The 16,990-nt window shown below is 45.0% G+C and overlaps 1 protein-coding gene across 1 annotated transcript in view; it reads left to right on the forward strand.

Moving 5' to 3' along the window:
• Positions 1-1,509: 1,509 nt before the first annotated feature.
• The window catches only part of TGFA (transforming growth factor alpha), a 51,963-nt gene continuing 36,482 nt past the window's right edge, over positions 1,510-16,990 (forward strand). The window contains exon 1 of the mRNA XM_054998544.1: positions 1,510-1,836. Coding sequence (XP_054854519.1) covers positions 1,794-1,836 — 43 coding nt within the window. The 5' untranslated portion in view covers positions 1,510-1,793. The remainder of the gene's footprint in view (positions 1,837-16,990) is intronic.

A 16,990-nucleotide genomic window follows, 5' to 3' on the forward strand; every position in this document is an offset into this window, starting at 1 on the left:
CCCTCCTTCATTTTTATCCTCTCAACAGCACTTTGAGGTAGGCTGGGCTCAGTGTTATGACTGGCCCAAGGTCACCCAGTAAGCTTCCATGCCAGAGTGGGGAGTCGAACCTGGGTCTCCCAGATCCTAGTCCGACACTTATTCTCAGGAAATGCTGGGTGAGGGCTGAAGCAGATGACACTCTGAAATTCCACCAGATTTCCGTATGGCCACAGTGCTAGGTATCCTGAATGGGAAGGAAACGATATCAATTGAATACAGTAGGTTTAAATAAACCACACATTTTTTTATGGTGTTTACGTCTAAATAAGTATGCTTAAAATGAGAGCCTTTGTTCTTGTAGGTATTTAGATATTTATGCCCTACTATTCTCCCCAATGGGGACTCAAAGTAATTCACAACGTCCGTCTCCCCCCCCTCCATTTTTGTCCTCACAACCAACCCTGAGAGGTAGGTTAGGCTGAGTCGGCGTTACTGGCCCAAGGTCACCCAGTGAGTTTCCATGACAGAGTGGAAATTCAACTCTGAATCTCCCAGATCCTAGTCTGACCCAAGATGGCTACTATGTTCTGTACAGGCCAACCAACCATGCCTGTTGTTTTCCATGACTGTTTTGGGGGTTTCCAGACCCCTCACTGTGGGCAACAGACCGCTGGATGAGATGGGCTTGGGCTGAACCTTCCAGGTGACTCTTATGTTCAGTTCATAACACATCTCCTTTAGGTCATCCAACCTCTTTTAATAAGACGTTCTCATGAAAGACTGGATCAATTCAGGATAAGCATTGAACCTGCATGTTCAGAGGTAGTATACTGTCACATATCCACATAGACAAACGAGGAAAGGAGTTGTGTCCTCACCCCAAGCCGCTCCTAAAGGCATGGGGGCCAGTCTTTAAAAACTAGCAACTCTGATCCTGAGGATAGTTGGAGGGGGCGGGTAGCCGTGTGGGTCTGCAGTAGAAGGGCAAAACTGGAGCCCAGAGGCACCTTAGAGACCAACAAGGGTTTCGGTGTATGAGCTTTCGAGCTTCCCCTTCTCATCTGACGAAGAGACCTGTGGCTCTCTAAAGCTTATGCTCCAATAAAGTTGGTTAGTCTTAAAGGTGCTACTGGACTCTGCTATTTTTCTTCTTCAGACACGAGTCTGAGTCTTGTTGGTCTCTAAGGTGCCGCTGGTCTCAAGGCGCGCAGCGCTGATCCTGTGTGCGGAGCGGCTCCCGTCCGCAGAAGGGAGGGCGGGGAAGTTTTCCGCGGCCCGAGATCCGCGAGAGCTCATTCCTACGTGCTGGGCCAGGGCAGCCGTGCGACGCGCGCCACTTGCAGGTGAGCCGGGCGCGGCCTCTGGGCGCCGCCTAGCGCTCGCCCGCAGCCCCGCCGCCCGGCTCCTCTCTCCTCCTCTCCGGCCCGGACTGGCCGCGCTCGGCGCCGCGTCTGCTGAGCCAACCAGCCAGGGGGGCGTGGGAGGGAGGAGGCGCGGCTCGGCCACTCCGGGCTGCGGAGCGCACCTTGAAACGGGCCGGCGCAGAGCGAGGAGCGGTGCTAGCGGCCTGCCCTTGGTCGGCCTCGCTGCGCGGAAGACGCCTCTGGGCTGCCCGGTGCGCCAGGGCGCAGGTGGCGGGCGCCGCGGTCCCTCCCTCGGCCTCCAGCATCTCTCGCGGCAGCTGCTTCTCGGCGGGGGTCGAGACGGGCATGGTCGGCGCGGCTCGGGGCCAAGCGGGGGAAAGGTGAGCCCGTCTCCGCCCGCAGCCTGAGCCCGGTCCGCCCAGCCAGCGCGCCCCGGCGGCCGCCACGATGGTCAGCTCGGTCGCCTCCGAGCTCGCCCTGCTCACCCTCGGTAAGTTCGCGCCGCCGCCTGCGCCGCCAGAGCCTCCTTTCTCTCTTCCCCTTCCCAGCCCGACCCGGCGCGTGCTTACTCGGGAGTAAGCCGTGCGCCTCTCAGGTCAGCGTCCTTAAAGCGGGATTGGGACTGCAACCCTGAGCTGGGAGCGCGTCCCGCTGAGCAGGCGGACCGCGGTGCAAAATCCACCCAGGAGCGGCGGCTGGTTTTTAGGGAGCGCGTTCGCTCCGAAGTTTCCCCCGGCTGGTCCGGGAGATCAGCAGTGCAACCCTCAGCGGAGTGACTCCAAATCAGTGGGCTTAAACGGGAGTCACTCTGCTTAGGATCGCAGTGAACGTGTGCGAATACTTCTGTGCGTGCATCTCTTCTTCTCCGCCTTTCCTGCTTAGAGCCGCTTCGCTTCTCTTTCTCGCTGCAATCCGCCTCCCCTCCCCGTCATTCCGTCCGCGTTTCTCATACGGTTTGCTTTGGTGATTGAACAATGGATGCTGGAATGTCTTTTGTCCCATGTGATCTTTGGAGAGTCGTCTTGTAAACAGATTCTTTACGAAAACAGGCAGGAGGCCAATGCCTTGTAGGGTGACTTTGCTGTCCTGCCCGCGAGGATCCTGCCCTTAATCGCATAGCAGAGCTGCTCTGGTGTAGGATATGGACTGCTGCGGGTGTTCTTGTGCTGGGTAATTAGCTGTCCTTTTTTTAAAAAAGCCAAATACTTGGATAATTACAGGTAGGTTTCTTTAAGAAATGCTAAAAAATAACACCATAAAACCCCTACATCCATACTTAGTTATGTGCAGTTAAAGGGAGATTTTACAGCAAATCAGGGCATCAATTTTAAAGTCAGAGCTTGGTACAAACTCCTATATGGGATTTGGGTGTTGGAATAACCTCTAAATCAATGGGTATTCTTTCCTGTCTTTGAGTTAAGGAGCAGTAGGTCTGAATTCTTTCAGTGTAGAAGACATTTGGAACTAAATGGCACTGCACTCAACAGAACTCTGGATCTTTAACAAGAATGTACAAAGATTTCTTGGTTTCTTTAGATTTTTTTGTTTATGGTTATGCTAACAAGTTCACTGGCTTTGGTGGGTAAATTTGTGTTGCGTATGATTTCTCTATGTGATTTGTATGTACAGAATCCATCATTTTATATGTGTAAATTACAGGGATGCAAAAATTATTCCTTAACTTAACCACTCATAGGTTTAAAAAGTAACTGGAGAGATAAAAGATTTATCTGCAAAGCTGGGCTGTTGGATTATTCCATCGACTGTGGCTCAGTGGTAGAACATCTGCTTGGCAATCAGAAGGTCCCAGGTTCAATCCTTGGCATCTCCAGATAAGAGGATCAGGTAGTAGGCAATGGGAAAGACGTCTTCCTAAGACCCTGCAGAGCTGCTGCCAGCCAGAGTAGACAGCAGTGATCATGACTTAGTATGTGGCAATGTCATGTACGTTTGTGTGTGTTCTTTTCTAAACTGGCCCTGAGAGCCTAAGCAGAGTTAAGCAGGTCTACTCAGAATCTTATTCAGATCTATTCAATGGAGTTTACTCTCTGGAAAGTATTCTTAAGATAGCACTGAAGTCCATTGAAACCAATGAATTTAGAGTGTAACTCTGCCTAGGGTAGTTCTGAGCTGATATTTCTATGAATATACAGGAAGGAGAGGATTCTCAGGAAGGAGACATCTGCCATACATAGGATGTATACACAGATGCAAGCGATTTGAAAAAGAATTAAGTAGCATTGTGTATATGACCTTCAGGAGTTAATAGAAAAAGGCCCTTCAGTCTTAAGATGTTAGAAGCAGGAGCATTTTGTGTCTACAAAGTGAACACTTGGAATGCCCCGTGGTTTTAACCTGACTTGAAATCGAGCAGCTCAGTTTATAACTTAACACCTGTTTGCTTAATCCCCCAGATGTTGTTTTTATACAATATAAAAGTGATAATAGGCCATAATCCATTTTCTGTAAAGAAACAATAATGGAAAACCATTTTTAAATTAGGCCAGCCAAGTTCAGGCGTGGGTATTCGGTACAAAATGGAGTAGGAATGCCTGCAGTTAAGTCTTTACAGAGGAGTACTAAATGTATTTCAGGCTTATGTTGGTGGTATCTAGGCACAGCAAATCACGTTCTCAAGATGCTGCAGAGACTATTGGAACAGAAAAGCAGAAAATGGCCCCTCTCCTTTTGAGAAAGCCAGGACCTCACCAGATGTCTCCCCAGAAGTAGTCCTCAAACTTGAAGGCATCTTTCAGTATCAAGTTGTCTCATGGAATCCTGACGGAGGTTCAGGAGAATGCGCTCCTGAAGCATTCCTGGAGTGGGGCTGAACTGCCGCTTTTAAAGGGATCACAATAAAAATAGACCTGGATTGAAGTCCCATCAATGCGAATGACACACTTCGGCGTAACATAGGCCAAAGCATGTTGGTCTTTTCTTCAGGCATCTTTTATTGAATTCTATATTGGACTTTTAAGGCTGCATTTCTAGGGATGCTTACTTAGGGAATCATTAAGACAGTAGCTTCTGCACCAGGATAATAACTCCTCACTTTTCCTGAAGTCAAGCCAAAAGGCATGGACTCAACTTGTATGTGGCTGTTGCTGTTCACACCTCTCATGTTTGGTCAGTGTGGTGCTGTTCTTTGTGGGGGGGGGTCATATTTGGGCAGCTCCGTTTTGGCTGGTTCTCAGGTTGAGAACTGGGGGGCCGGAGGGGGGCATGGATTATGACAACCTGCTTGCCCTCAACAAGAAGGCAGCTTTTAAAAAACTTGATATTGGCAACAGGTGTGGATGGAAATGAGGTGAAATTGACATCCTCCTCTACTTAGATAGGAGGTGAAATTGACGAAGGGCAGTCAATTTCAGTTGTCTCTCCCTGCAAAAAGAATGAAAAGGGAACTTCCCCCTCCATGCTTTCAAACTAGCGGTTCATCCATCCTGTGCTGGACTTAACATTCAGAGGCCGGAGTGACTACTCATGGCAGCAAATCTGGTGCAGACAGTCATGAAAAAAAAAATGCTGCAGTATGGGAACTGAACCAGCAAAATAGACCTGTGCAGACTGGGCTTCAGTTTGGTGGGATTAACTTCTATTATAATATAATAACTGTGTTTATATACTACTCCTCTAGACAGATTCTTGCCCCACTCAGAGCAGTGAATGAAGTCAGTGTGTTGTTATTCCCACAATACAGCTGGGGAGCTGGGGCTGAGAGGGGAGCTGGGCTGAGAGGAGTGGCTTACCCAAGGTCACCTGTTGACTCATGGCAATAGTGGGATAGGAACCAGCAGAGTGCTGATTCACAACCCGACCACTCAACCACTATGCTACAGCAGCTCTCCGAAGATCTGACTGCAAATTTCAACTTTAATAGGTTTAATTATTTTTGGTGTTCCATGGTGTACAGATAGCAAATTCTGGGTTAGGGTTTCAGCTGGATGCAATTAATTTTGGTATTTGTTTCTGTAATGGGTGGATGCATGTTGGTCATTTGATTCTTGTAGCATCATGGCACAGATGTTCACATGCCAGGGGTCTCTGCCGATCAAATGCCACAGATGGAACTTCCTTATTGCATCATGTTGAACACAATACTAGTCAGGGAACCTGATTTACACAGTCAGAAAGTAATCCAGTGATGTACATACATGTGTGAACTGGCCTTTAAACAGCCCTTTCTTGTGTCTTCCAGGGAGAAGCGAGGCCTTGACTGCAGTTAGCAGTTAGCCAGAAATGCTCCCTGCAGAAACCCTGTTGATTATTGGGACCTGTACAATATAATGTTTGTCCTAATCATTGCAGAAAATAGAGTGCTGCATCCCAGGTTAATATTCACCCACCCATCCATGCACACACGCACTGCATTTGGGGGGGAAATAAAAAAGCTGGATTTAACATGAGCAAAGTCTGTAGAGATTGGAATTCGGCCAGATGTTGAATGACTTGAATTTTTAAAAGTTTGGGTGTACTAAAAGTTGGTTTCAGTTGTGCGTGTAGGAACCAGCCCAGTGTGTCATTTGATGACTAGCATTAGAAGAGCGTGGTGTTTGAGGTGATAGGAAAATTCTCTCCATAGTGTTGTATATCTGAGGACCCCAACAACACATACCACTCATCACTTGTTATAGCAGTTGTTGCTTGATGAACATGTCTTGGCTGTATCTAATAATGTAAGGGTCAAGCCATGTTATGAGACCTGTATATTTGGACACTCCTTTTAAAACAGAAACTTTAAAATCTGAAGTGCAGAGTATAGCATTAGTGGTGGCCTGTATTCTCTGAGTGCATTCGGCTCATCCCAGTTTCTGATTCTCTCTGCTATCCCTTTGTCTTCAAAGCTATAAATATCTTCGAGGCACACCTGTAAATTTTTGGCAATGAAACTTGTATAGGGCAAAGGCCAGCAGTTCAGATGCAACATTGAGGAAAGAAATGGCATGAACAAAACCATCTCTCTCCCATCCCCTGCCCCTTTTATGGCTGGAAATTTCCCAGGAAAACAGTAGTTGAGGCCAGGGCACCAGAACATGCTATTCCCAATTTTTCCTGGCAAAACTGGGAAAACTAAAATTAACATCATATTAACAGAAAGTATTAAACTAGTGGTTGGGTAGGAGTTTCACAATAATGTGGTCTGTTTAATTAAACGTTGAATTAAGGAGGCACACATGTCCAACCGCGTTTATTTAAAATATTCCATGAAAATGACAGCTGAAGGAAAATATGAGTTGACTTTGAAATTATCGCAGCCCCCAAAGCTTTTGTCACAGTGTCTTGCCCCTGACCACATTCTATTATGAACAAAGCTTCAAGGGACAAAAGGTCTTATTCAGACTGGCTTTTTAGAGGCTGAGACCCTAAACCAGGAATGTTCTGCGTACATCCCAGACTGCTTCTGGTGCTGAACACTTTTCTGGAGGCACTCGGTGTGTTATAAATCCATCTTCCATTTTTTCTGTAATGTGTTGAAAATGAAGCTGCCTTATACAGAATCAGGCCACTGGTCCATTTATATCAACAACATTAGTTCTTCATATCTTCCTTATCTCTGCAGTCTCAGATCCTTTCATTGCGGAATGGACATGCCGAGCTCATGTGCTCAGTCACTGAGGCCTGCCCTTTGCCCTGTGCCACTTCTCTTGGCCAATGGATTCCAAGGGCAGTTTGCATTTCTCAAACCTCAGTTTTCAGATATTTAAAAACAGCAACCAGTTTTCCTCCTCCCCCAACCTCATTTCTTTTAATATATTTATTTCTCTTCAGGAGGGGGCAGCTGATCAGCTAACACTACTGCAGAAGGAGGCAGTTGAAACCCCTTCCGTAGCCCCCCATTTGATGTGCTGGGGAAGCCCCAAGACTGAGTCAGCCTGCTCACCTTGGAAAACAGGCCTGTCTTCTGATTTGAACATGGACCTTGAACCCTCCACCCCAGAGCCTGCCCGCTCCGTAACTGACTTCTCAAACCCGTCAAAGCCCTGAAATGCTTCAGTTCTGTCACAATACTAAATGCCATAACAGGGTATGGCACCTTTAAGTACTGACGTCCTGCTTGTGGAGGGGAGGGGCCTGTATCTCTCCCTCCTTGGCAGCGTATTGAAGGCTTCACTTCACCCAAACCCTTTGCTTCGACATCATCCATGCTATAGTCTTTTTGGCCCCATAGCCTGAGGCATTCTGTATGCAGGGCAGAGACTTGACCAGTGAGACACGGTTCCTCTCCTAATGCAGGCACACCATGGGCTGGTATGCACAGACCACCTCCTCTAGGTTTGCTTGCCTGTTCAAATTTCTCACAACAGCACTGGGGCCATTCGTCTCCACCATGTGTGGCAGAAAGGAGCCACAATGCTAGAATGGCTACAGAATGATGGGAAAGGATTAGCAGAGCCAGAACAGGGACTTCAACCAAACTGTCCTCTGTAGGGTAATCATTTTTCCCACTGAATAATCAACTTGTGGCCTCCTGATTTGGGTTTCTCTGGAAGTATGGGAGGAGTTAGGATGAGAAGCTAAAATGTGACGTGGCTCGGCATGTAGTAGAGGGTGCTCCTGCTTACAGCAAAAACTAGTAATAAGAAGGAAACAGCTGAGATGGGCCTTTTTGATCGAAGGGTGCCAACACCTGTATTTTCCTTAAACGTTTAAAAGACAGTGGCCATTTCCAAATGTCCTTAAAGGGATGGCCCACTCACCAAACGCTGGTGGCTTTTCCCCTTGACTCCAGATGTCTCCATTTTCAAAACGGTTGCAGGCACCTTTTCTGGGACTGCATGGAAACGGCCAGTGTTAGTACACATCTGGAGCACTCTCCAGTTATGGTAGGGTCATTCTCCAATTAACGAATTAACATTGGTTAGTAGCATGCTCTCCAAGAGTCCCTGTGTCACTGTTTTGGTTGCATAGGCTTAGATGCTGTTTTTGGTTGCATGCGCTCGTTATTAATGGAGGACTTCAAGTTGTTGTCATGCATGGTGGTTTTTTTCTTCTCCTCAAGGTCTGGCCACCAGAACTTGCCAGTTATCTGGCTGAGTGAAGAAACTTGGGTACTTTTGAAAAATTTAGTTGCCAGGTGGAACGTCTGAAGTGGATCTTTCTGGGAAGATCCAGTCAGGATAGGGGAGAAACCTACTTTTGAGTCCTTTTCTTCACTAACCAGATCAGTTTAGATTACAAGATTTACCCCTCCATCTTTTAATCCTATCTTTCCTCCAAGGAACTCAGAAGGGTGCATGTTTTCTGGCTTCCACTGTATCCTCACAGTAATCCTGAAGAGGGCACGTTAGGCTGAGGGCATGACTGGTCCAAGCACCAAAGTGCTTTGTGGCTGAGGAGGGATTGGGACCTGGGTCTCTCCCATCCTAGATTGCATCCACACATCATTGGATAGTGCCTTATACTTGCACTCTAGCAGCCATTCACAACTGTGCGGACAAGACACAGCATTATTGCAATATCTGAGGATGTGTGCATGCACTCTGTTTCGACCTACTATATCTCGTTGGTTTCCTTCCCCTCATCCCCATTGGAAATCTGGGTATTGTAGCTCAGTGGTTTAGCATAGACCCTTTCACCCGTGAGCTTACTCTGCTGTTTTGGATGAGCCACTGTCCCTCACCATCCACTCTGGGGTGTGGGGGGGGGTAGCTTTATAGGGTTGTTGCATGGGTTTTAACTTTTAAAACACTGTGCAGAGGTTAAGTTTTTTTCCTAATGGGCCTAATACTATCTGTTAGTTATTTAGCAATTGTATATCCAGCCTCCACAGAATAATGACACCCAGAGAAGGGAGGATAAGAGGGGTTAATTTCATATTATCAAAAAAGGACCTCTTAAAATATATTGTCAATAAAACAAGTAAAGTCAGAGAAAGCACACTAAATGCAAAAAGTAGAAATGCATTTGCTCCTTTTTTGCCAGATTTGTTTCTTCGATCTTCTAAAGAGAGGTGGTTCCTCAGCCTGGTGGCCATGACAGAAGCCCTTTATGAAGTAGCCAGGACAAGATTCTCTGGTTTGACTTTGGAGCTATTGTGTTTAATACTGCAGTGTTTTAAGCATTAAAGCCCGTGTGGGTAGATCCCATTGCTTTCAGTACTCCAACTATATCTGCTTTGGTCCCTTTCATACAGTCCAGCACCCCAACCAAATGCAATTCGCTGTCTGAGGGTGAGCATGGTCCTACTTCATTCCATCCTTATTATTTTCCAAACGAGGGTGAGCAACTAACCAATGAGCATCTGTTACATTGAGCAATCTACATTGGTGTGAGCATAGTCTTTATTTAAATTCACTCCGAATCAAGCTGGGAAATGACTCTCAAGCCAGGAAGCCCCATTTACCCAACATCCCCATTCTGTTGTCTTCCTTCGTGCAGTACAACTTCTGTTGTGGTTGAACTTCCCATCCCTAGTCAGGCCTGCTTTGAATTATGTTCTTTTTGTTTTGTATATGGGAAAGAAGCTTCCTTGAACCCAGCTGTTGGGTAAACTTGTTCTCTTGTCAGTGTTCTTTGTGAAATGCATTAGATGTTAACACAGGCAGGAACTATGCAAATGGCTTGCTGTTTACTTGCAAGTAAGTGAGCTATTGGTATGGTGTTTTTTGTGCGTAGGACTTCAGTCTAGTAACTGGGGAGTAGTTGCATTAAAACATCAGTTGCTTCTCTTGTTCTCCCGTTCCCACTTAAGTCCCTATACCTGTCTCACATCAAATTAATAGTTGCAGTGCAAATGTTTTCTCCCCCTGTCCAGTCCTGCGTGCCCTGTCTTGGCAGAGCATTTGCATACTGTGAAGAGGATAGAGCAGTCTAATGGAACTGGCCAGCTTCTAAATGCTGATCATAATGATTTTGGAGAGTGCCTGTAGTCTGGAGGAAGAGTTGCATTCCAGAGCAGTGGGAAATCCCATCTACACATGAAGGCATAACTTGGTGGCTAATCCTTAATTTTTATATTCTGCCTTTCCTATTGACCGCAACAGCTCAAGGTGGCTTACAGAAGATGCCAGCAGGTAACAGATGATTGAAACCAACCAACCAACTGCAACAGATAGTACCGGCTTCAATAAATCGCACTCCCACAACAGGATTCCACATGGTTAATTCCCTACCAAAACCTGCCTGAACAAAACAGCCTTACATTTTTCCAGCAACAAGCTAGAGAAGGAACTCCTACCACATTCTCGAGGAAGCCAAGACTGCCACCCAGAGAGAATGGGCCTGGCAGTAGCCAGCCAGCCAGCCAGCCAGCTTTGAGGGGGAGGCCTCTGTCAGGAGGTGGGTCTGATATGGTGCATAGGCTCTTCATATTCTTTCTATTCTTAAAATAGGGACTGGTGTTTGGGAAACCTTTAATCCTCCCAGCGTATCAGAATCCAAGCAGGAAACCAGGGCAAACCTGTATGATGTCTTGGAGGATCCTTTCTGCCCTTTGTTAAGTAAGGTATCCCTTGGCCTTGATGTCCCTTTTGCCATTCTTCAAGTAGGCCTGATGTGGTGTGGAATGACATGCCAGCATATCAACATGGTCCCGGGGAATGGCTGGAAGCTATATGATGTGACATTGCTGCTGAAACTAATCAGGTCTGGTTGTAGGTAGGAGACCTCCTCTGCAAAACCCACGTGTGAGTCCCATACTGGAAGAAAGGTGGGATATAAACATGGCAGGTAAAGAATAGGATCTCTTGGGTTTCATACTATGATCAAAGGCTTTCTGAGTTTATGATATGGTAGAAAATGAAAGCGCTTGATTAAAGAACAGGAAAAAAAGTCCACCATCTTGGTTCTCTTCCATAGATGGCAAATAGATCCACTTTCTGTCCTCTTGAATTTTTAACAAATATATATATATGTGTGGTCATTATAACAATATTCCAGATCATTTGTAACGGTTCTTTTGGGTACCAGCATTCATCTGAAGTGGCAGCTGTTATAAATATAGTGAACTAATTAAAGAGTTCATTTTGATTAAATTAATGTAGCTAACATCAATTGCAACATTTATTTTGAAAATGATTTTAATATTTTGTCTGTGGTTGGAACAAGTAACTGTTGCCTTCTGAAAGGCTTTTCTTTGTGATCTGATGTGGCATGCTCCAGCATATTTTGTCTGTTGCAAGATATTCACACACAAACTTTCATGAGCAGCAGTAGCACTAGGATAGCTAGTACCTAATGGTTTGAAACTCATGGGGTGGGGGTGTCCAAAGCTCTGTCTAACACCTTCCTCTCTAGCAATGATTGCATTGTATGGGTCAAGTTTTGTTTTTACCCTGTGTGATATAATGACATTTCCCCCGCAAGTATCTGTGTAAAAAAACCCCCTACCACTGTACTGGTTTTTAACTGTAAATAAATCTGACTGACTGAACCCCCTACCACTTTGCAAGGTTTGATTTGAACTCTGTTAGCAGTTGGTTCAGAAAAAAACACCTTCACCAGTAGGGCAGTAGCTTGTAGATCAAGTTTTGCCAGCTAGCCTTCTGTCTACCTGCCTGTGAAAGATGGCCTTTCATAGGTTATTAAGAACAGTCGCCAGCAGAACAGAAAGTCACATCCTTTCACTTTGGGACTGTAAGCAAAAGACTCTCATAGAAACTGAGACATGGGCCAGTAATTTTCCATGTTTTGTTTTTTTTGCCATTCTACTGAGTAGGGATGGAACAAGATGTCAGCTCAATACTTGTACATGAAAAAGGCAGGGTTAACTGAACAGTGCAAAGAAAAGCATTTCCATATTCTAAATGTAAGTACAACGGAATTGCAAGCTCTCTTGATGCATAGACTGATCAGTCAGAGTTGGTCAAGGAAATCAAGATCAAAAGATAAGTTACATTGGAGGTGAGAGTGACTTGAAGTATGTATGGGGGAGGGGCCTGAAAAGTAGGAGGTGCAGGAGAAAGCGTTTTGAGGCCAGGAAGATGGTGGGTGAGCAGAGGCTACTGCCATAGGTAAAATGAAGGAAACATAAAGTGGAGGTCCTGAGCTTACCTAGATGACCTGGCTCCTTTTTCCTGGGAAGAAGATGCTAATCTTCACTCTTACCTTCTTCACCAATGTATCCATAATCCAGACAACTAGGCAACTATGGACTTGATTTCTGCAGTTTCCCCATGATTACGGAAAGGGGGAGGTGAAAAATGCTGACCTGAATACTGGTATCTCGTATAGATTAGCTGTAGTAGAAAGTTGTCTGGTTGAATACTGTCTGAATGAGGAAGAGAGCTGCCCTGAAAGTGAAGCTGAATAGGGGTAAACTGAAGAGAATTGGACCCTCTTTCCCAGTTGATGCTGAATTCTTTGAAGAATACTGCAAAAAAAACAAAAAACAACCCAGGGAATGGGGGAAATGGAATTTCCAATCCTGTGCATCTCAGAGTCTCTTTATATAAAACATCTTACATGAGGACGCTCAAGGATAGAGAGGTGAATGTGAGCTGCGAAGCGTAGTAGACAGAGCCAGAGGAGATCACTCCTCAGAGGGTTTGTTAATTTCATCTTCGCTTCCCTACCTCACCTTCGGGGAGCAATTTCTGCTGAGGAGCAATCTCTGCTGGCTCTGTCTTTTAAAACTATGCTTCTAGCGAACATTGTGTCTCCCTGCACTTGCAGGTGTCTGTGTAAGATGCCTTGTGTAGAGAGACTCTCAGTGTCTCTAGTTGTGGGGGAAACGGGAGGGTTTTTATCAGGTTCCACACATAATTTGGTGAGACAATATTTCAGTCAGAGGAAGAAACCACTGAAGAAAAAGAGACCCAAAGGAGCTTGGCATCAGCCAAAATTTAGAAACATAATGTTTTTGTCCCTAAGAAAGATTGAGAGATATGTGTAGCATTTCATCCTCCATCTTGTCGTAAAGCTGAAGAAAAAATAGGTGATGTGATTGCTTTGAAGCATGGCAATGAGGCAAATGGGAATCAGGATCGACAATGCAGAAGCATCTGTTTTTATGAAGATATTCTTATTGCTAGTGCTGTTACAAATGGACACCTAATGATCTTTGTGTTTTTGTGGGTACAGAATTACATAACCCACTAATGTGGAAAGGTGATGATGGGACTGATGAAGAAAGATTGTTTGCCTAACTTGTTTTGCAAATTAACAACTTCAGTTCTTTTCCTTATTTCTGTAAAGGACATATCATATGATCCATGGAGAATTGGTTGCGGTGTATCAGAACATGCCTGAGGGGGGAAATCTGTTACTTATCCAGTATTCAAAGCAAGCGGCATTTAAGCAATCACTCTGGGGCCTGGTTATTTCCACAGACCAAATAGGGCTGACCAACCCTTTGCAGGGAAACCTTTTCTTGAATCTGTGGCTAGTCTGAGAAGATATTCAATAAGTGGGCAGCTGGAGGTAAAGTTGATACCAGAGGGAAGCTCAGGAACTTAATTGTGCTGGATCCATTGTATTTCTGCCTTTCAAGGGATGTAAATCATCTGTTAAAAATTACTGAAGCTGCAGACCAGCTGATCCTCAGTTGGGGAACCCTGAAGGGAAGAAGTCAGTGGTTGGTAGAGGAGGGAAGGGGTCCACAAAAGATGAGTATCTATCTAAAGGGAAGAGAGGCTCACTGCTAGCCAGTTCATCCAGTCTGAAGAGAGAACCTGCTGCTAATCTGAGGGAGTTGAGCACTTAAGGTCAAGTTGCCAACAAGGTCAAGTTGCCAACATTTCTTTCCAAGCCTGACTACAAAGCCTCGGCTGTTTGAAGGTTAAAAAACTGCCAGGCCTCACAGAAAATCATGCATGTTTTATGTTTATGAGAAGTACAGAACCATTTCTTGGGAGTCAGCAGTGGTCAGTTCTGAGGCTTATGAGTCCAGGAGCATCTGTTTCCCTGGTACAGTCTGATGTGATGTCTGACTCTAAAATTGTGTCAAAGCAGTCCTTCAGAAGATGGCAGTTTATAGGATGCTCAGTTCTTGTCCCTGTGGCCATCTTGTCAGTGGAACAGTGGAGGAGCTTGAGAGAAGTGGGGCAATACAGAACTGGGTTTTACTTAAGGTCATAGAGGGAGGGAAGTTATAATTATACTGTACTTTGAAGTCAAAAGCCAGAGATGGCTGTGACAGACTCTGTCTATACCATCTAGGGGACTGAATGAGCTCAAGATTCCTGGGAAGGGGGCAACCAACAGAACATTGAGGCAGTGGGGTGGAGTAGAGAGGGATATAAAAATACGTCAGCCTGAGAATACTACAGGTGAAAGTAGTGTTTCTCCAAAAGGGGGAAAAGATTTGTCTGATATTGGCAGCTCATTGGTGGGCTGGGGTAGACACATGGAGGGATCACTGATCTACATAGTTACCAGTGGCTACTAAAAGTTCAGGTGTCAGTTCAGAAAAGCTGGAGGTGGAAAATCTAGGAGAAATGGAGTCATTTCTCTGGAAGGTACTCCTGGACCCTTTCTTGGAATCACTTTGATGAGCCATTTGGGAGAAGTGGGTTTCACTGAAAATCATGTAGGTCTAGAATCAGTGTCTGCTATATAGGCTTAGGGACAGGCCACTTAAGCAGCTCTTGGTGCCTAAGTAGTATAAGATGAAATTTAATGGAGTTAGGTTATGATTTGCCATATGCTGTACACTTGGGGACAAGCTGGCCCCACAAAAGGCTGTTACTAACTTTCTACTGCCCTAAATTGGCCCCAGATATAACGGGGTACAGCAGGTCATATGTCAGAGAATGGGCAAATGTTGAAGCAAGGCACGTTTTCAAGTAACTCCCCATCATTAATAAGATTTTTTGAAGGACAAAAGTAGATACAGTGGCTCTTCTGAAACCTACTCAGAGGAAAGTGATTCATCTAGCCATTGTGGATTTTACCACTAGGAATCTAAAGGCAGTCATTCTGGCTTCAGTTGAGGCCCCTGTGGTGGCTGAGGCCTTAATTAAAATCTTGTGTCATCTGAAACTTTGACAGATGGGGAAGGACTTCCTGTCAGAAGTTGTGAAGTATCTTAAGAGTTGTGGCATTTGGCTGTGGTTGTGCTTATCTCTCTCAGTGGAATGTTCTTGTGGAGAGGTTTAATGGTTCTTTAAAAGGGATGTTTAGGCCATATGTGGATTCTCACTACTATGACTAGAACTGAGAGACGACATCAGTTGATGATCGCCTTTAAAAGGTCCCACGGGACTCCAGGGGTGATTCTTCTTGTGAATTCATTTTTGGAAGAAGGATGAGAGGGTTTCTGCATTTAGGCAAGGAGAGATGGGAGGATACAGTTCTAGAAGCAAAGCACTCTGTAGTGCAGTGGTGCTCATGGAGATTTAGAAGTTTTTAAATAATTTTATTGAACAGGCTTTACAAAATTCGATTTATCACATTACAAAACATACAGATTATGACATCAGGAAATGGGCTGGGCAAACAATTTAGAGGGGTTTGGAAGTATTAATGTATAGCTATAACCTATGTATAACTCTGAGCAAGTAGACTAGAATCTCCCTACCCCTGTTAAACCTTAGCCAATGTTTGGATGTCTGGATTGAGGGAAAGGGCTTGCAAATCAGACTTATGACACAAATCTTTCAAGTTCTCCAGTACTCTTTATTGTGGATGTTTAAAGATACATCCCTGCTTTCCCTATGTTAAGAGTACCCTTTGAGTTAGACTCTAGTGTTACAAGAGACAGAATGGTTAGAAACTTCTTGTGTGCTACATCGAAACCATCTGCTAACTGTGAGCCCCATTGTGCATTAGCCTTGACCACTTTTCTGAAAAACGGAGCCGGTGACATGGAGTTTGGTACTCAGAAAAGCTATGTGTGGCATGTCAGCCATTTGTGGCTCCTGAGCCTCTGAGTGAGTAGCATTGCTGTAATAGATTATGTCTCAAGTTTCTTTAAGAGGTTTAGGGACACAATAGGTTTTCTCTGAAAATCTCCACCAGACACACAGGCTAGCCAAAGCAGTTGATATGACAAGATGGCTCAGCACAAGAGTTTGATCTGGGAGACTAGAGGCTGACAAGAAGAAAATCGTATAGGAGGTACCATGTGATTTAGGACAAGCTGGATGCAGTTATGTATGCTATTTCCACCTATCAGACTTGGAAAGAGCCTAACTTGGCTCACGTAAAAGCATTAAAGCCTTTTGTTGATTGTGTTTAAGTGGTGCTGAGGATGGTGAAGAGTGGGAAGGAGTGGGGGATAAGGCCTTGTGGACATGTTAGCCCACAGCTCTGACCAGGTAGGATTTAAACATTTATTTATTTCAAATTTGTATTCCGCCCTCCCCGCAAGTGGGCTCAGGGCAAATAACAACTTATTAAAAATACAATTAAAAAATTCATGTACATTAAAAACAACACATTTAAAACAGGATGGTGGATGGAGTCCACACAAGTCAGTTTTGTGAGTTTCAGACCAGTTTAAGCTGGTTTTCAGGAACAGGCATGGGAAAACAACTCATGCTAAGCACATTATAAACACTGGCGTGCATCCACTACTCTAATTTGCATTGAATAGAGTTAATGGAAAGATTATAAGTGATAATGAGGAAGTCATTAAAGACAAGCTAGTTTTTAATATTGATTTAACCTACCATGTGCCACCTGTTGTTCTGATGGCTAATATGGGTAGTTTGATAAGATACTGTGTGGATTATAGAAAACTCACCATGTCCAAAATGGGCAAT

This window comes from Eublepharis macularius, chromosome 14 (assembly GCF_028583425.1).
Source record: "Eublepharis macularius isolate TG4126 chromosome 14, MPM_Emac_v1.0, whole genome shotgun sequence".
NCBI classification, from domain to species: Eukaryota; Metazoa; Chordata; class Lepidosauria; order Squamata; family Eublepharidae; genus Eublepharis; species Eublepharis macularius.